The sequence below is a fragment of the Amblyomma mixtum genome, chromosome 3, assembly GCF_055824585.1.
Source record: "Amblyomma mixtum isolate Tamu chromosome 3, ASM5582458v1, whole genome shotgun sequence".
Taxonomy (NCBI): Eukaryota; Metazoa; Arthropoda; class Arachnida; order Ixodida; family Ixodidae; genus Amblyomma; species Amblyomma mixtum.
In genome coordinates this window covers 350,937,019-350,958,048 of record NC_143014.1, presented here as the reverse complement: position 1 = coordinate 350,958,048, position 21,030 = coordinate 350,937,019, and the positions used below count along the sequence as shown (strand labels likewise).

Here is a 21,030-nt window from a genome sequence, read left to right as displayed (position 1 = left end):
TCCAAAGGCTGCGCCGCCATTTTCCTTCCATATGCATAGAATTCTCTCTCTCTGTTCCGGGCGGAAGGTCGCCCTTCACTGACACTCGACCTAGAAAATTTTCCCTGCAACGTGTCGATTCTCATTAACGCAGCTTTACATGCTGGAACATTGGGCGGGTGAAAATAAATCAGTGCAGTGTACCACACACCACAGAGACATTCTTGAGAATTACTACACACATTTACTAGAAAGAAATATTTAAACAAGGATTATGCATTCAGAAATCTTCCCCACCCCTGGGCGAGCTGTTTTTGCGGCCCGGAGACGAGTTCTTGCACACGGAGGTCGCTGCAGGCCATGCTGGTGAGGATCTCACGGCAGTGCGCTACCACCTGCGCACGCAAGCAGGGGTCTTCGAGCTCGAGTGCAATGCCGCGGAGTGCAATGCGCCAGCCGCCCAAAAGAATGCCGGCTGGCGGTCAGGCGGCGCCGGCTCTCTCGCGTGGCACCCTCGACGAATCACCGGCTGCTGGGCGCAGCCGTCTGTCCCGCAGGCAAGGGAAGACGCTGTGCGCGCGCCGGGTGCACGCGGGGCGTAGTGTCCCGGGCACGAACCTGCGGGCGTATTCCGTGGCCACAGTTGAATGTATACCCTCTGCGAGAGTTTGCGCTCCACCGCAGAGCCAGCGTGAGACTAATTTGCTATGAACAGCAGGTGGGGTTGCTGATTAGGACTATTTAAGGTGCTCAGAAAAGGTTTAATTGAACGACTGGGTGGAAAGTTATTGGCAAAACAGAATTTACTTTCACTCGCCGATTGAGGAAAAGACCGTTGACAAAACCAGTGATCTTAGAGAAATACTGCGTGTCGGAGATTCCAAGACTTTTTAATCTCACAGAGGCAGGTTCAAAGTACAAATTTTTAGCATTGCTCATCTACGCTTTCATCGAGCAGCTAAGGAAGAACTATCTAGGAAAGGCGGTGAGTTAATGGGGGAACAAGGAATGAGGGTAAAAACTCGAATGACGAAGGCACAACGCTCGAGGTAGGAAGCTGTAGACCCGGCGCCAAGTGAAAGTCAAGTGCCTATTGATATTCTGATTGTGACAGAAAACTGCAACAAGCCTCGTTTTGGGCTACAGGTGGTCCATCGCATCAAAGAAGGACAGCTCTGCCGCGGGAAAACAAGGAAACCAGTATTAAGCGCTCCCCGGAAGTAGAAATTTTAATATAGGTGAAGGAAGCAGGCATGTACGTCGGAACGCCCATCGAAAATAAACTTGTCCGCGCACTCTGGTATTTGCCATGTATTTGCCGGCTTGGACAAGTGCAACACGCTACGAAAAATAAAGACCGGGAGAGAGAAATCTTTGAGGCGGTTTTAAACCACAAAAAAAGGCATCACTGAGTTGGAAGTCGATCGATGACATTACTCGATCTCAGAAATTCGCTACCGCAAAGCCCAGCACCCGACTTAAACTAGCCATTTACCCTGACCACGAGCAGCCATAGCTAAGAGCTGAACGTGGAAGTCATACAGACTTCTTCCTGCTATTTCTCATCATTATTCTGTTTTATTTCGATTTTTATTTATGTGCATTAGATTTTAGACTTTGCTCGCTATCAGGACTTTTTATACAGCGTCCTAAAGTTTTCCACGCACTCATTATCGTATAATTTTTCCATTCTTTTCATTTTGATCCCTCTTGCTGTGGAATATGCTTTTCTCTTTTAATATCTGATATGACCCCCTGTGCCTTTATAATCCTGGCAACGAAAATGTTCTGCACGAACACGCCGATATATCTAAGGTTTACCAGGAATCCTTCCTCATTCTTGCTGCATGGCCCTGGGCAGCCTTCTCTTGATACCAGCAAGAATGAGCGCCATCGTGGGAATTCTTTGCTCAAATGACAGCCTTACTACGAGCCGGCGCTTTTATTGCTGCTTCGTAAGCGAAACTTCGTCGTCAGTACAGACTTGTCTATAGATCTTCCATGCTGTCGTCACATAGCTTCACGCAAAGCTATGAAGGTTCAGGGATGGACGCGTAGCTGAAGGCGACATTAAGGATGAGGTGAATTTGGTATACGATGAAAACACCGTGCTGGCCGTGATTACTTTGGTTCGTTTAGCGTGATCTTCCTTTCGACGGTTTTTACTTTGCTGTTAAGGTATTCTCTTGGCCCTTTCGGTGTGCCGTACATATCGCATGCGGGGCATAAAAGCAACAGAAGCTGGAGGCCAGAGTGAGACGACAGTTCTTACCTTAAGAAGAGATATGAAGCTGCATAACAGCGCTGTGAATAACGCTTTCCAAGCCGGCCTTGACTTATGCTGTGTGCGATGCACCATGTCTTGGTGCAAAAGTCACTCCCAGCACACAACAAAACAAATGTGACGCGTAAAAGTTCGTCACTAATTTATTGAGGCGTTCAATTGACTTGGCCAGAAAAAGTGCACTTCAGTATTAGATCTGTACGCAGTAAAGCCACTAAGAGCTGCTGACCGGTGTCACCTGCTTGTAATAAATATTTTACCGAGACCTATTAAGCCATGCATCGCTGCATTAGGCGTACGCTTCCTGCTGTGCTTGTGGTCGAAGCTAAGTCGTCCATGTAGTTACAGTGCTGTTGATCAAATATAATTCTTGGGCGTTGTCGATTGGTATTGAAAACGACGCTGTTGTCAGATGAGAACGGTCATTCGTGGTCATCGGCTGAATTTACATTAAGTGAGCCCGTATAACCGTACTATAAAGCACAAGAGAACTTGAAGGCAATTACGTTTTTTTTTTGCCGGCAACTGCGTTCATCACTATCATACGCAATAAACCGCGACGCCAAACACAAACTCTTATAAAAACAAGCAGCTATAGATTGCACTTTCGGTTCAGCAACCTACACAAAAGAGCGAAGGCAAATAGCACGTAGAGCGCGTTATTAATTCATCCCCCCAAAATTGTAAGGGGCACTTGAGCTCCGCCTTAAGGGTATGACGCCACAGCATTATCGGGCTATGCCTACGTACGAAGAACAGGCTATTCTCTACACGATATTCATGGATCGCCCCATACCACTCCTAGCGTAGTGGTGCAGCGCTAAACGATGCGCCACTGCCCTGAGATGGGAGGCGCTGCCACTGGTGGGGCTTGTGGGACTCAGGTGGCATTAATTTAAAGTCCATCTTCCGCGGTGGACAGCGCAAACTCACTTTGGCAGGTTTTCGATGGCGCCACGAGGTGAGGCGACCTAGGAAGACCACCTGCTAGCTATATGGCCCACGCTCCTGGGCTTCATCTGTGGGGATAGCGTTAAAGGCTCCGCTGGCCAGAAGATCCGTTGTCGGCGTCCGCTTTGTGAGCAAAAATTCACCAGCGTGCATCTGGCAGGTGGTCCCCAGAGAGCAGCCTAGGAGGCAGCCGGGTCACACCGGTCACGTGACCTCGTGACCTCATCACAACCTGCCCAGCGAATAGTGAGCAAACTGCCAACCTTTGCAGGAGGTGGTTAAATCATTGATTTCTTGCTCAAGAAAAGCAAGATTGCTCGCACAAGGCCCACAGCTGGGAGCGCCTGCCATCGCGCGGCAGTGGTGCATTGCCTAACCGCTGCACCACTGCGCCATTAGCTGTATGAGGACTCCCAGGGATCTATGAGTGTAAAGTAGAGAGTGACCTCCTGCATATATGGGAATTAATCTAGTATGCAGTCGGATCATACACCGAAGCCGGAGTTTAAGTGGGCCCTCCAATATTTTTCGCTCACGGTGAACGACGCCAACGACGCTGCCGGCTTTCCTGCGACACGGCCTCCTTAACGCTATTGTGTTAATAAATAGTTATGTGCTCTCTGCTAGTCAAAAGCATTCAGTGAGCTTGAGCGAACTAAATTAATTTCGCATCTTCAACTGGGAGCTAGTAGAGGGAGCTGAGAGCGCCAAGAAGGACGTGCCGTCCAAGGAAGCGCATCGCTTACCGCCCTGTCGACGTCCCAGCGGGGGATGGTCCCTAGTCTGGCGGAGACGAGGACCGGCGAAGACGCCGTGAAGGGCGTCGACAGCGTCTCGTCCAGATGCAGGGTGGACGGCGGCGCGAGCCAGAAGCAGCAGCGAGACTCTGCGCACATCGACAGCGGCCCATTCACGCCGTTGGGATGTTTTTTTTTAAAGTTAGAACCATCCGCATTGTGCTGGACGTAATATACAAGAGCAGCGGGACGGTATGAGATATATTAATTATGCAGCTCGTGGCTGCGGGAGAATTGCAATGAAACTTGCGTATTGCCTTTCAAACCAAGAGTCAGACCGGTTTGCCACGTGTGCCCGTGGCGCATGCATGCGCATCCGCTGTTAGAAAATGGCGCAACTGAAAGTTTAGTTTGCTGGCGTGCTACGTTCCGCTTCTGAGACACTTGGACTTCGTACAAACATCAGAAGCGGGCGTACACTAGATTTCTTATATAAAAGATGAGCACGTGACTGACTTGACATGGCCAACACGAGCATCAGGACTAGGAAACTATACGGACAGTCTTGTCAGCGTGCATATGTGAGGCTCAGCGAGCAGTGATGACGTGACTGATCGCGCTGCTACATGAGTGCATGCGACTCATCTGAAACCCTTCAGTAATGTAAAGGTATCGCCATCCCTTTCTTAATGCCTGCGCCGCCACTCTATCTCTACACTTTCGACCGTGGCTCCCCCTACGCTGTGCCGAACCAGCGGATGCTCTCGGGAGCGATCACGGTAGGTATCGCTGTGGTGTTTGCACGAGCCGCTGGCCTTCTTTGGCACGTACCAGCAGAGCGGAAGAAAGAAGAAAACCAGCAAGAAAAAAAGCGCGAGAAAATGCGCGACGGCGTTCAGCCACAATGAAGGTTGAAGGTCGAGGGACTGGACAGAGATGGAGGTGGGCCGAATCCTTCAGAGGTTGGCGTCAGTTTTTTGCGCGGATCTTGTACACACGCGTGTGGCGACGAACCTAGATGACCAACGTCCGAGCTGAGCGCACCTCTGCTCGGCACTGCGTCATGGCGCTCTCGCTGGTCACCACTCATGAAACTGAAATCCGTCACAATAACCGGCACTCAGTTCTTTTCTCTTGAAGAATCAACTCAGTTATTTACTAAAGAAATAACAACGAAATTCGCGTATTTCGAACGAGTATTTATCTACGTGCGCCTGGCGTAGTTTCGACTGGTTCTGACAAATAATATAAACTCTAGGAAGACTTGGCAGAAAAAAGTTTGTCTTTGCGTGTGACGACTGGAAACCTCGCGTACAGGATTCCGAAATTAAATAAGGTGGTTGCTGCAGGCACTCCGGTAATCACTTTTCGGCGCATATTAATATTAAGAAACGTAAGGTATAAATTCGTCAGTATGTACAGAAATCACTTTCTGTAAGAATAAGCGGGTACAGTGAATTTTCGTCCTTCATTTCCTTTTTAATAAACAGTATGACCACACCGGCGCATTATTCAACCATGCGCTGTAAGTGTTAAATTTACGCTTTGAAAGATTCAAAAGACAAGACGCCATGATAACCAAGGCTACCGATAAAGATAGCGATATGTCTCATTAACTCGTCCTCACTCGCACATGCACCGGAACGTCAGGTTAAACTGCCCTCGATATGAAGTAATTTCACTTTCCGCGCATGTAAAACGAATCCTTGTGGCGCGGCTTTTCTGCAATACCCATTGTAGACACTCCGTTTTAACCTTTGCAAGACACCGTAAGTCAGGCTTCCTTCGTACAAAAGGACCTTGGAACAACGGCCGGTCCTCGGGGCAGATACTATGTGCCGCTCAGCATACTACTCGGTGGAATGCGTTTCACCCTTCCTTCGCGATGGCAAGGAGGGTAGGTGGAACCGCTCCTGGAACCAATGGCTTGGTAAATTTCCGCTCAATACCTTTATCGCCGTAACAACAAAGGCGGATGCCTGCAAGAAGGCCGCGCGGCATTATTCTAACAATAGGTATAAGCCGAGCGCACTTACAACGGCGGCAATTGTAACGAAAGATCGCTTATTACGAAAGAGGGTGGGGCTATCGAGAAAAAAATGTATTAGTGCAACAACATTGCTTCTCTGATGGAACGAACAACTGCGGCCGCAGACTCGGTTACTCGATATCTTGCAGGTGAAGAGAGCGAAGATTGTCTCCACATTACCAGTCCCCGCCCCCCCCCCCCCCAAAAACATCTTTTCGAGCGAAAAAACCTGACCACCCAAAAAGCGAAAAAAATTACGAGATGTATGATATGATGACAAAACATTTTGCTGGATGTGGCAGTCCAAAACGCGTACCTTGAAAGCAACGCCTAGCGCAGGTGGAAAGTGCAGTGAGCCCTGGTTACTGTCTTCTCGTGTGAGGACATGGAAGGCAGCGACTGAAGGCCGCTGTTTATCATCGGGAAGACTCACAAAAGAGTAATGCTTTGAAAACTACGCTCTCGAACTCTACAGGCACCATACAGAAGCTTGGATGATGTTCCGTCTCGTGTTCCAAGAGGCAAAAACGTAGAGGGACATGGGGATGATAACTGACTTGTCCTACTGGCTTGAAAATAATTGGAAAGTCCTATTCATGCGGCAAAGGATGGGCGCGCACATGGCGCACCGTATCCGGCACATTGTGCGGCACACGACGTGCCGCCATCTCCTCGCTGCGTTTACCACGCTCTTCTGCCACCGAAAGCAACAAGCAAGACGAACCAGTTGACAGGGGCATAATTCACGTGCTCACGCTGTCCTATCAGGGCGCGTCGCCAGTGTATACAGTTGGCAGTGACTGACCATGGGCCGACGTCCCAATGCCGACCTCTCCGTTCTCCGCCATGAAACGATAAGGACGCGTGCATGGCACTGACTGCGGAATCTATCAAGAATTGCTTCCGTAGGGCACATTTTATACGCTCCGGAACAATGAAGGAGGGTGTCGAACGCTCATGTTATCGAAAACACGTCCATATGTGGCAACCTGTCGTCGATGCGCAGATTGCCCGGCCACATGACCCCTGGGATGACTTTGTTGGTGCGGTCAATGACGCTGACACCAGAGAGCCCTAAACTGACGAAAGATTAGCACTCAAAGTATGAACACTTCCATTGGAGGTAATCTGATGATAACGTGCACGGATGCTGACCTACCTCGAGCTGCCGTGGAGGCTTCAACCGCGATTAGTTACATGGCGTCCCTAAAGGCCGAACCACAAAGCAAGCGTTTCTTCGGCGTCGCTTCAGCATCTCGGTTACTGGCGTCACCATCATCCGCCTGACTATACCCACTCTTGTGCTAAGGATGCTCCCATGTCTCTAAAATTAACCCTGTCCTTTGCCAGCGGCGGCCACCGTGTGCTTAACATTTTGCCGCTCCCTGCGATGCTTACCTTATCTTGGAATTCACTACGTTACCGTTAAGGACAAGCGGATATCTTGCCTTCGTATTACATGTCTTGCCCAAGCACATTTCTTCTTGATTTCGACTAGGATGTCATTAACCCACTCTGCCAACTTCCGGTTTCTTAACGTTCCACATATCGTTTTTCTTTCCATAGCTAGCTTTGTTGCCCTTACTTAAGCTTAACCCTTTTTGCTAGCCTCCACGTTTCTGCCCCATAGTTGAGTATCGGTAAGATACAGCTGTAGTATATTTTTCTTTTGAGGAATGTGATAAACTGCTGTTCATGATCTTAGACAACCGGCGGTATGACCTCTACCCCATGCTTATTCTTCTAATTATTTCGCTCTCATGATCAGGATCCCAGGCAGCACAAACCGTTGGCCCAATATTGGGAGCCTGTTGGCTATGTGTGGCCCTATACAGGACCAACGTTGCCTTCATTGTCCCCATATTGGCACTGCCACAATGTGCCATTTCGAACATTGGCCCTACTTGTCCGATGTTTTCCCCATATTGGCAAATCCGCTTAGTTACACCCCCAACAATGGCCCTACTTGTCCGATGTTTTCCCCATATTGGCAAATCCGCTTAGTTACACCTCCAACAATGGCCCTACTTGTCCTATGTTTTCCCCATATTGGCAAATCCGCTTAGTTACACCTCCAACAATGGCCCTACTTGTCCGATGTTTTCCCCATATTGGCAAATCCGCTTAGTTACACCTCCAACAATGGCCCTACTTGTCCTATGTTTTCCCCATATTGGCAAATCCGCTTAGTTACACCTCCAACAATGGCCCTACTTGTCCTATGTTTTCCCCATATTGGCAAATCCGCTTAGTTACACCTCCAAAGATGGCCCTAATTGTCCGCTGTCGTCCCCATATTGGCAGTGCCGCCTCATTACACCCGCAACGATGGCCGTACTTGTCCGCTGTTTTCCCTGTATTGGCAGTGCCACGACACACCCAAGAATGTCCCTGTGATTATCGGTGGTTATTTCTCTCAATCTGTATTTTTTTTCAATATTCGGACTTGTTTATTTATTTCTTCTTTATGACCAACAACAGCGCTAGCGTCGAACACTGACGCAAAATAACAATAAAAAGCGCGATGTAATTGATCGCGCGAAAGTGAGCAGAGGTCAGATTCATTCACGAAGGCATACGAATTTTGAAAAGCGGCGTCTTTTGTAATTATGGTATGCAAACAAAAAAGAAAGAGAGAAAGAGGTGCCGTAATCAATAAAATGAAATTTCGATTTGAGGAATGGTACAATAACGCACTAATTAACACTGTCTCGCATATCTCTGCGGACACCCAAATTCGTGTCTCAAAATATAGGCTCAACTTAACAAGTTTATGCTGCACGAAACGCTGAATCGTATGACACAATCCGGAACACTGTTCGGTAAACGGTTGGCATGATCCGATTTTTTCCAAGGCGCGGTGCCGACAACTACAACTACGATGGCTTTTAGACCGAACGAGCCGTATACGCTGTCGCGGCAAAGTGCGATATTAATAACCCAGCCGTTTGAAGAGGGTGCGTTTTTCGAGCAAACAATATTAAAACAGAGGAAAAGAGAAGCAAAGAAAGCTGGCGCGCCACATGCACCGGCGCCTTATCAAACACTGCGTGCGGAATGCCTCGCACGCCACGCTGCCTTATCAAAACCAGCGCGACACGCGTCGTCTCCACTCACGCAAATCTCTTCAAACGCTGCGCCATTGATACCGAAAGTGCTATGGGGCTAGTATCACCGTCAGCACCCAGAAGCCTGTAAGTTATATATGTAATAAAAAGTCCAAGCCTCTTGATAGACCCTGTAATGCGGACGCATTTTGCACACCTCAGTTTCTCTTGAGAGCGTTTACAGATTATGGTCACGAGGTAAATTTCATGTCATGAAGCTTTGCACAAGAGACCCCATGCTTCGTAAAGTGATGAAGTTTGGAAAAGGCTCTCTAAAAAAAATGGCGTTCAGAATATTTACTCACAAGTGTTGATGCATACTTTCAAGGCAATTTACTGTCTGTGCACATAAAATCTTCATCATGAGAATAGTCATAAGTCTGATGGCATGAATTAAGAAATCCATTTTTGCTAGTGTGAACTACAAAGCAGAACAATCCGTTCACAAGAAAACGAGCATTCAAACCCCAGAATGTAAAGCAATTGAATACCCCTCATATCTTCTCATATTCTGTCTACGTTTATTATGTAAGTTAATTGCATTTTTAGTGAATATAACCTTATATTGAAATTTTTTGCAATTACGTCAATACTGTCACTTTGAAGCATTATACTAGGTTGCGTGCAACAAATAGTTTCACTTCATATCCCTTTGTGAGGAGTGGACCACAATGCTTCCTCTAACATTTCAATGTTAAAATTGGATTAAAAATGATTGTACTAATAGAGTTGCATCACTTCCAAGCGTTTTCAGCCACTATTGTTGTGGAAAAAGGTGACATTCTAAAGACGTCAAATAAAGTACATATTTGTACCACAGCTTTTTAGACATGTAGAAGAAATCACGTTATGAAAGAAAATTGGTGAATAATGTGCTATGATTCTATTGATTGATGGAAAAATGTTAGTGTGGTGAAGTATTTAAAACGAAACTTTGTTGTCAAAATGATCCTTGTCATAGTGTACACTTTTACTTCTAACAACACGACATCCAGGACGTGAAAGATGAAAACACGCTGAATGGTTTGTTACATTATTTGGTAGTTTTCAGCACTCAAAAGTATGGTATACAGGTTGAGTGTTTTTGTTTCCCAACACCTAAAAAAAGTGAGACCTGTGTCAGCTGTTGCTCTATAAAGGGCAACCATAAATTCGTGCTAATGCAGAAAACTGCATGCTGAATATTGTTCGCAGTAAAATAACAATTTTGTTTTATACTGGAAAGCTACCAAAGGCCGGAACACAAGGCAGCAATTCTTCGGCATCGCATCTGCGTCTTAGCTACTGGCATCACTGGAGGCAAGATTCCAGTGCTTGGAAAGCGTTTTGACTTATACAAACACCTTCCTAGCACCGAAATTTTGCCTCTGGCGATTCCAGTAGCTGAGACGCTGATGCGACACCAAAGAAACACTGCCCTGTGGTTTGGCATTTAGAGCATTTTTGAGGGGAATGGGCAGTTATCAGAGGCGCAGCTGCAGCCCTGCCAGCACATTTGGGTGGCCCTGAAAAGGGCCTTTATCTTCCAAGGTCGAAGACTTCACTCCTATGTCGCTTGCTTTCTCTGGGCGGTAGCTGGAGTGGAGAGGTACTAATGTTGAAAGCTTTGCTGCCCCTCCTCTTCTTGCTGCCGCGACACGGAGGAGATGTCAACGCACAAGTAGCCAGCATCAGCACCAATCTTGAAGACAAAAGCACTCCATATACTTCAGTGCATGCATGTGCCTCAGGTGGAATATGCATATTCCGGAGCTCTGTTAGTAAACATCGTTCAATAACTTGTGGCATAACTTCATTGTGTTAGTGTTGGCTGCTCACTCGTCGTGGTGTCACGTGGCTATGGTATTCTGCTAGTGTGCACAAGAATGCAAACTAATTCCAGGCTGCGCCGCCACAGTGGCTCAGCGGTTATGGTACTCGGCTGCTGACCCGAAAGACGCAGGTTCAATCCCGGCCGCGGCGGTTGAATTTCTTCGGAGGAGAAATTCTAGAGGCCCGTGTACTGTGCGATGCCAGTGCACGTTAAAGAACCCCAGGTGGTCGAAATTTCCGGAGCCCTCCACTGCGGCGTCTCTCATAGCCTTAGTCGCTTTGGGACGTTAAACCCCATAAACCAAACCAAACCTAATTCCAGGCTGCATTTTGATGGAGGTAAAATACGGAAGTCTCCTTTTGGTAGGCACAAGGATTTCAGCGGCTACTCAAGAAAACTGGGCATTCAAGATGAACCCACAGCCCAACATGATGGCACGGTTCAGGCCGCTCCTTTGATGCAGGCACATATACTGCTCAAGGTTCCGACAACGCTGGTTTCATTGAAGGTGAAGCAATGGAAAAATGACATGCTTCCGCTTGTGCTTAAGCCTCACGCATTGCACTTTGCCCTTGAGGTATGAGAGGGGCCAGATCTTGGTTTGTTGACCAACAGCATTGAAATACCAGATGTTGAGCCTTGAGGAGGGTATCGGTGCCTTAAAAAAATCCTTGCCATTTGGAAAGATATCCGCTTTAACATTGTCGTGCATGATTTCAGTGACGACAACAGCACAGCTGTCAATCAGAAAGCAGTCACCAACTTTTGTGAGCCGCTCCACTTCTGTACTCAAACGCACACAATGCCTTGCTTCGGACATCCTTCTGCTCAGTTGGGCGAGAGGCCTATTAGTCGTCCGCAGCATTTTCTTAACTTTTCCCAGGTAGCTTTCGAACGGAAAAGCACTGAAACTGTCAACGGGGCCGTGCTTCAAGCACTGTTCTGCCAAGTGCGCCAGTGTGTGTACGTTATAAACCAGTTGCTTTTCTCCATACAGCTTCCCGAACTCTTGCACAAAGTATCTGAGGAGATCCTTTGCAAACTGGTTTAGAGCTAGGTAGTGTTCAGGAGAGGCAAGTATGCGAACAGCTACATGCACAAGTAGGAAGTGTTTGTACAGCTCGTCAGAAAGGATGGATTTCAGAACTGTGGGTCCCAGGTAAAGCAGGAATGTCCGGAACTCTGTCGCTTTCCAGCGGTCTAGCTCTTCCGTCCCCCTTGGCTTCCGCTGGAAGGAGCTTGGGAAGCTTGCGGCTGCTTCTCGTAGCCTGTTGTTGAGCTCAATCCGGTCAGCACGGCTCAGTCTAGCACCATGTCCCTGACACACCCAGTTTCTGATAAGCTTCCGGATGACACCCAGGCAGACTAAGTGCATATATTCAGTAGGGAAAAGTTCCACCATATCGACATCCAACGATGTAAAGGGCGAAACACCTGTGTGGTGCCGCTGGTCATCCTGGGAACGAAATGAGGCATCGGTTCGTGGCTGAGCATGCAGGTCAGGAAAAGTAAGTCTGTTTTCGATGTAACGGCCTTTTTGGTTACATCTTTCACAGGCATAGTATCCTGTGTGCCCAGTGATGGCCTTGACAAAGCTCCTCGCAGGGGCATCACAGATGACAGCTGACAAGCTCACGCTGATGTGAACCCCTCTCACGATGAGTCCATTGCACGTAAGGCTGCGGACTTCTTCCAAAAAAGGTGAAAGGTATTCCTGCAGACAGGGTGGTTTCCCTACGCCACAATACACGCTCACCATGAATGGTGTGGACCCCTTGAGATTCGTGACTCTGCATAGTATCGGCCAGAATGATGTTTGGCTACTCCTATGCAGGGGCAATCCATCGATATTTGCCTGAAGGTTGATATTTGCAGGCACAGGTAATTGCCCAACCGCCTGCTGAATTCCCTCAGCAAGGCCGAAATGAACAAATGAATCGCAGCGTTCCAGGTGAGCTTTCCGCTGCGTCTGCATGATGGTTCTTGCGTCTCTCGGTAGCTCCGCAATGCCACGCCGACGGCAGAAATCAAGCATATCATTTATGCATGCGTGGGTCAAATTGTGTTTGCTAGCTATGGCAGCTAGCTCCTGTGGAGCTGAGAGGTAGTTCTGAAAAGGCCCGCTAGCGTTTTCATTAAACCCGCCTAATTCCACACTGACCGCTGGGTTGTTCGGGGACACACTTTCATCATCGGACTTGTCCGAGGACGAGGTACAGTCACTTGTCCTTCCGCTTGCGGTATGTGTGCTGCTCTCCGACGTAAAATCGGGCTCGTCCAGACCACCCTGCACAGAAGATACCGTCGAGTCTGCAGGTAGCGACGAAGCAGCTTGACCGCTGCTACTGGCGCAAGCGCCGGCTGTGACTTCGCTCCTAGGTCGCTTGCTTGCTCCGGGCGGTAGCTGGATTGGAGGGGAGCTAACGTCGGAAGCTTCGCTGCCTGTCCTCTTGCTGCCGCGAGACTTCAAGCGCGCAGACGGAGATTCGACCGGCACTCGCGGGACGCCGAGCTCCTTCAAAACCTCCTCGTATTCTTTTTGAACAATATGATATTTTCGAGACTTCGAACTCATATCGGAGCGCAAAAGAGCCGAGATGCCAGAAGACAACGGATGAGCGACCCGCAACAAGATGCGACAATGAGACAATACAACACCTCAGGAAGCTAATGTTGCCCAAAAAACATCACGCGCAAAAGAAAAACGTGAACATTGTGCACCTAGTGTGAAAAATGTGAAGCTGACCGAATATTTCGTTTTGTTATAAAATATTTTGTAATTGCCTTATCATTTGCCAGTAAGACTACTTGAGTACAAGATGCAGACGCTACATCTGTTAGTTTTAAAAAAATATATTCATAAGGTGTAGTGATTTGATAAATAAAAACGTACAAAAAAATAAAGCCCCCTAGGTAGCGCCTCCTACATACACTTTCAAAGAATGCATCTGAAAGTACACATGCATCTCTCCACTTCTTTAGCATTCGGTCATCCCTCCATTGCCTCCTCTCTTCACTGCTTTATCCGTCGTGCCGTCGTGTTGAGCGCGCTGCACCTGTCCGCGCCTGTCTGCGTTATTGTTTTTTCTGCTTCTCTTGTCACCACATTGAAGACCGGGGAAACCAGCAATCCTGCGTTTGCGTAAGTATTTGTGCTAATCGTTTTTTTTTCTGCATGCGTTATACTCATGTCTTTACCGTGATGTGAGGGACAATAGTGAGCAGGCCTCGTTGGTGGTTTGCTTTGTGTAATCTGTGTTTTTCTTCTGGAGTCTTATTTCCCCTGCAGCTATCTAATGATGCGTTACTTCAGAGAAAGCCTGTCGATACGGGATAATTCTTGATGCATGGCATATTTCAACATAACTGTTGTCTCGTTCGATGTAACAAAGCTTTCCTCAGTAGCCTTATTTATTACTGTTTGTCATTTTGATGTCAGTCGTTTGATTTAGTGATTTATCACACGCTTCAGAATTGCAGCATGCTTAGTATTCAATAAACGAGTAATTCCTCGAGAGCGTTGACTTCGTTCATTGTGTTGCGAGGCCTTTGTGTGAGAGGTATGAACATGCATGACAAGGCGAGCGATGTGATCAAAAAACCCTTAATTTCCCTACTGATCTTTGCTCCCGTTTCCTTCATGCAGCATGCCAAAGCGATTCGCAGTGGTTAAGTTTCCGCTGGAGGAAGACAGTGTGGCCGTTGTGCCGCTGTCATGGCTAAAAGGCAGCGAGGAATGCCTGTGGCCGAAGTCTGCGCGCGGGCGCGAAATAATCCGCCTCGCGCAGGCAGAAGCCGACCCATCGGCCGAAGGCGAGTGGGTGTGCTGCGCGGCCACTGTCGTTACCAAGTGCCGTAAGTAGTTGCATTGCAAACAAAGTATATTGTGCGGAAATGTTAACTGTGGTGTTCATTGTCCTGAAGCCCCACATGGGCCACGTCGTAGCGGAGAGCTTCGGACTAAATTATGGCAGTGTTTATTGTGTCGGCAAACAGCATAATTTTCGGGCTAAAATTATTCTCACAATCAATTCATTTGCTAGAGAAGGTGCTGTGAGAATTTTCTTCATTCATTGCTGCTGGCAGAAGTTCATTGAAGGTGGTCTAGGGGGAAGTAATGTGGCCGTCTTACACGCTTCTTGCAGTGATATAGGACAGGTTGAGGTTAGATTTTTTTTTATGGCCTTTCCAGGCTTCTGAGAACTTCACATTGCAAAACTTGAAGATCAGTGTGGTTCAACATAGTGGGTGCAAGTCTCGAGCTTGCTAACTGAAGACGCTGGTGGTGTGTGTTGTTAGTCTTCCTCATTTAGCCTTTTTGCACTTTATTTATTTCTGTTTTTTTGTGAGCATGCTCCTGGTTGACTGTACTTAGTTTGATGTTCAATGTGCTGGAATTCCACGCCACAAATACTCATCTCTATTTGGTTAACATGACGACAGCATCAAAGAGATCGTTAATACATGTTCCAGTTAGCAGGTGCTCTTGACATGCGTAAGTCACGTTTCTGTGCTTTCCTGTAAGGTGGCAGTGAGAGTATCGCAGCCAGTTTTCACGGAAAGTGTGTCATGGGTTTTTTTCAGGTAATCACAGGTGAATGCCGGGAGAATGTTTTCTCGACCATTCTCCCAGATGCCGGGAGAATAAACACTGCCTTAAATGATATCTTTAACATGCTCTCACATCGAAGCACACAGCTACCTTTAGCATTCCATCTTTAAACACAACCGCTGTGGCTGAGATTGAACCTGGGTCCTCTGGCTCAGTAGGCAATATAACACTTGGCCAGCCTGGTAAGCGACTAAGTGGTGGTTGTCAACTATGCTTCTTAATGGGAACTAGCCTTGCGGAGCACCAGGCTTATACCCTTGTGTAATTCGAATTTATTGGAAGCTTATACATTGCATTCATTCAGTCTCTTTCAGAGCTGCACAGCAAAAAATGTCATAAACAAATGATACCAATTATAATCGGCAAAAAAATTTGATTACAATTAGGGTACATCAGTGCACGTAAAAGCTGTTTGGAATTGTTGTGTAGCATTTTCAAAAAGCGGGTGAAAACATTTGTGTGGGGGCAAATAGTATATCAGGTCATTATGAAGCACTTTAGCCATCAAAAGCCAAGTATAAAGTCAACCACAAATTCTATAAATATAAACAAACGATATGGCTGACACGGCAGAGTGTGGAGCTGACATCAAAAAGGGGAAGCGCTCAGTTTCAACTTTAAGTGCTTCTTAGCTAAATACGCGTGGAGCTCCAACCAACAAGAAATACAGAACCCAAAATGGTGGGTGGTGCTGGGCAAGGTTGCACTTCACGCTTGACGTTGCCGTAACTGCTGCTGAGACTGAGAGTGATAGCTATCCATGACAGCCTCCAGTGTGAATAGTGTCACACTTAAATTCATTTCTTTTAGCTAAACTCAATAGATAAAAGTATAAACTTTGGCAGTGCGCACATTGTTTTTGCACATTTCTTGCTTCTTCTGTGTATCTGGTGTCCAAAGTATACATTTGCCATTTGAACCTAATTAAATTAAATGTTCTTGTGTAGCAGCTGATTGATCACATTAGGTGCTAAGCCATGCGATTTGAATGGCATTAAATTGGCTAGTGGGACGGGCATTACAGAAATGTAAGAAAGGTCACATTATGATCGCTTATGCAGTGTTACGTGGGTAACCTGGTAAGTGGTCATAAGGTTGTTAAAATCATGCTGAGCAGGTTGTGTAAATTGCTAAACAGCGTGGCTAGTATTTACTATGTTGCCGATGTGCATTGAGGGAGCCTTTTTGGATGTGCAGCGGTTGTCCACCGCATGGCCTAATGTGCACAGCAAAGTGACTAAGCCAGCCTTGTCAACACATGCCAGTTGCTTCAACAGCCCACATGGGAGCAGCTGTTTTCTTTTTGAAGAACTGCCCAGTAATGCATTTCTAAAACTGCAAAGTTTGCTTTTCAGGAAGTTCTACTTTGGCCAAAGAGGCCAGCGTGCGAATGCTCAGCTGTGCGAGCATGCGGTTTGCAATGTGCATACATGCAAGGTTTTCGGAGCAGTTGAGGTCACACATGCAGGGTCACATCATCTCAGTGAGGCATTTTTAGCTTTATTGCAAAAATTCCTGATGTCCGCAGCAGTCCAGAGCCCTCCCTTTTGTTATCCATCACATTTTTTTCTTTGTGAGGTGCTTTGGAGCTTGTGAGATGTATGTACTGTCCACACAATGAATGTAGTTTGGAAGTTGGCGCCTCTTGATGTTGCCACCTGTTTTTCCCGTCTGCTTTTTGTATTTTGCTATTGCCGCAAATTTTAAAATAGTTCGAAGTGAGAATGAGGGAGAAAAAGAAAAATGAGGGTATTTGCCCATCCCTGCGTACCAGAGCTACCAGTGCTGCACATGCAGCATATGTTGTTGCCTGCATCATTGTAATGCATATAGTAGCGCAAAGAGGGGAAATTGGGTGTTGGTCTTGTATCCCAGCTCTTTCATAAACTTTGACAGAAAACTTGAAGTCAAGTGGCAGAGAACACAAGTGACTAAACTGTCAGCTGAGCGTTTTCCAGTACACTTACTTTTATAGGAACTCTTAGTGAGAACAGAATTCCAATAACATGCAGTGAAAGCAGTTATTCAGCTGAAAAAGCACATTGCTTTTTGTACATTTTTATCCCAACTAAACCTTTCTTTTTTGCATTTCCAAAACTTCTTCCGTATGTACCTTTAATTGTCTTGTTCGCATTGAGGCAAGATGGTCTTATTTCTAGGTTAGCGGAAAAATTTCTTTCATACAAGTGGGCGGGAATAATGTCTGTTAGCTATTGCAAGAAAATCTAATATGTTCAAGTATAAGCTCATACGTATTCTTTATTTTACATTGATCGCTGTTCTTACTACAGCTCTAATTCTCACTTAGCAGACCTCAGTATGTTTACTCTTCACGCCAGGCAACTCATGTGGGACATGCAGTTTTCTGATGAAGTCGTGCGTGGCTCTATTGACTGTGAACTGTTATTGATGTTACTGAGATTTTGTGTGCCTCATGCAAAAGCCACCAAATGAGATCACATATATCTTCACATATAATTATACTTTCTTTAGCATGGACATATTCGCCTAAATTGCATTTTTCATGGCTCATTTTGAATGAATGTTTTTAATTTATCTTTGTAATGTATGGTGTTCATCTCATGAGGTTTGTGTTTGACCTAGTGTGTGCTCGTTTAGGCCAACTGGCTGTCGAGGCGCGCTCAAATCTATCTACCTAGAAAGCATAATTGACAGGCTGGCCTCATTTCGTCTTTTCCTGATTCCATATGGTAAGCTTTCCATAGTCCTCTTGCGCTTCTTAATTTGAGCTAAATTGCAGTTCAGTGAAACTCGGGTGGGTATTCCTCAGAGAGATTTAATCGGGGAGGTATGGGAAGCTTACTATATGAATTGGGAAATGATGGGCCATGTGTGACGGACTCATCAGTTATGATTTCGAGGCAGGGGAAGGAATTTTCAGAAACGTAAATGCAAAGAAAAGGGTTTAGTCTCAGCATAAGAGATGTATCCTTACATGCATTTCAGGAATTTTGTTTTCTCTTTGAATTCTGGTAGAAATGTACTCCAGAGTAAGCTTTCAGTTGACAGCTTGCTCATTCACGTTCTGTTCTATTGCTGTTACTGTGTCAGCTTCCAGAAGTATTATAATGCAAACCATGATAATAACCAACCAGTCCAATTTGAAATGCTATTCAGTTAGGCGAAACCTGAATAGGTTTCTCACATATAAATCCCATAGGAGGCAATAAGCAACAGTATTAAAGCGCAAAGTCTGAGTCTTGATGGTGTCACAAACAGTATGCTGCGAAGATTATGTAGCAGTGAAGCTATTGAATCACAAAGCACAATATGCTTAAAATTAAGTGCGCATGAAAAGAAATTGCAGATTTAGCTGCGCATGTGATTAATGGTTGAAGATATTTTGATGTGCATGAAGCACCAGCCGGCTGAGTAATCATTATAGGGGAATGCATTTTTCTTTTGATAGTATACTTTCTTTTTTTGAGTGTGTATGGAAGTGGTAAAAGTGAACATGCGGGAGCGCCTTCACAAAATTTAATATCAACTTTACTGTGTGACGTAAGTAGCGTAAATTCGTTAAGCTCTTTTTATTGCATAATGTGTCACAATTTGTTTCATGTTGGAGCATGAGAATTGCAGACCTGTTTGCAAGGGACCAGCCATGATAGGGCATTGTTCTCAGTACTACCATCACATGACGGTGAGAAAGGATACCATAAAGCATGCAGAAGCAAGTGCAAGCACATCTTATGTGCAGTGTCCATAGGTGATGGAAGAGCCACCACTGCTAACGCATAGTTTCTCTTTGGCTCGAAGCATTTGACTGCCGGCCACGTTTTACCAGTCTCTAGTGTAGAAAACAGGGGCATGTTTCTCATTACAGGACAAGTTCAAAATATTTATTCAGACCTCCAGAGGCTGTTTATGAAAGGAAGTAGATTTTCTTTTAAATGACAAGCAGATAAAGCGTTAAAATTGATCCAAAGCCTTCTCCTACAGTGCTTGTCATTCCCCATGAGCAGCTTCAAGACGTTCAACCTTTGGTACCAAATGCTAAAGTGTTCTGGTGTCTGTAATGTCCAAAATTTAGTGCACCGATATTTTGCCCTGACTTTATGTGAACTGGCAGTTTTGGTTCTGACAGCACAGGAACTGTGTTTTTGGTTTGTAATCTTTTGCAGGCACCTACAACAGTGCCGAAAGAAAGGCAAAGCGCTATGAATACAGCTCGGCATTTGAGAGCTCCGCACTGTCAGGTAATTTGAAAGTCCTAAATTTTTAAGTAGTAGCACCTAAATCAATGGTATTCTCAAAATACATGCAATTTTTCCTTAGGAAACGAATGTGCCGGAGATGTGCCAGCGGTGCGGCTCCCAACACCCCGTAAGCTATAAAAGATATTATCTACAGACTGCTTCAAAAACACCATAGATCAGCACACTCTCTTCAGTGCATGCATTTCGCCTCGCTCACACTCTGCGTTTGTGAATCTGATTGGATGCGAGAGGTGAGTTTTCAACTGAATGCTGAGCTCCATGTATGCAAAAGCTTGAGAAGGCGACGGCGGCAAGCAACGAGCAGCGCTGTCACTCGAAGCATTTTTCCCATGCCGCTTGCCTCATCACTCAGATCTGCACCTACACAAAATTTTGGTCATATCCTGGAAGCCCTCGTGCGATGAGCCAATCAGACCCCCACTGGCCGTTTCCAGTTTGTCACGTGAGGTCGTCGTCACCGTAGGAAAAATATTTACTTTGCTGTAGCTGTCAGGCAGACCCGCAACATTTAAATAATGAGAACAATCTGCTTGTCGGTTGCGGGGCGGTAACATTTGGATCTGTCTAACAGCGGATGCACTGCAGGGAGAGACGCATGTCGAGCCGCGGGTACTGGCGCTCAGTCCACCAAGCCCCTGCGCTCTATCTGTATATATGTGCAGAATCACTTGCGCCACATATTCTCACTTGCATTTTATGGTTTGCTCACTTGCAAGCAGATTGCAGTCACAGTTTATGGGAGTGTTTTTAAGCCGGAGTGCGCAGGCACCAAACGAAAGCACAGCTTCCCTGTGAATCCGTGATATGTCTTCGTCTTTTACTTATTAGTACTTTTATTTTTTTAGTACGAGTGAGGAGCTTAACCTTTCGTTATGCAGTCTTCCTGTGAACAAGTGAACCTCAGTCCTTTTTCTAATGCAATGGAGAAGTAACAATGTTATTTTTTAGCACCAGCAGTATTTCCTTTCTTTTTAGTTGCACTCATATATAGAGTTGAGTTCATACTAATAATAACAGTTACTCTGGGCACTCAAGGTACTAACTTTCGTACAATGTGAAGCCAGCTGCTTTGTCTCTAAACATAGTATGCGCCTGCTACCGCAACCACTGTAGTTGCTTCTGTGTTGGTAGTTGCCGTGTGTGTCCTATCGTATAGTTGTTTTTGGGTTGCATTGATCACTCAGGTTTCTAAATGCAACTATCCGTAGATGACAATTTTTGGGTGACACTTTGTTTTAGGGCACGTTAAAGAACGCCAGGTGGTCAAAATTTCTGGA

At 46.1% G+C, this 21,030-nt stretch overlaps 2 protein-coding genes across 2 annotated transcripts; one reads left to right on the top strand and one right to left on the bottom strand.

The window, feature by feature from the left end:
• Positions 1-9,369: 9,369 nt before the first annotated feature.
• LOC149356349 (uncharacterized) lies at positions 9,370-13,542 on the bottom strand. The gene has a single exon (XM_089584171.1). It carries the CDS (start codon positions 13,473-13,475, stop codon positions 11,400-11,402), a length of 2,076 nt encoding a protein of 691 aa, XP_089440297.1. The 5' UTR covers positions 13,476-13,542; the 3' UTR covers positions 9,370-11,399.
• Positions 13,543-13,782: 240 nt separating this feature from the next.
• On the top strand, positions 13,783-19,870 carry LOC149356348 (uncharacterized). Its single transcript, XM_089576322.1, has 4 exons — positions 13,783-14,042; positions 14,547-14,755; positions 19,658-19,732; positions 19,812-19,870. Exons 1-4 carry the CDS (start codon positions 13,843-13,845, stop codon positions 19,868-19,870), a joined length of 543 nt encoding a protein of 180 aa, XP_089432448.1. The 5' UTR covers positions 13,783-13,842.
• Positions 19,871-21,030: the final 1,160 nt, after the last annotated feature.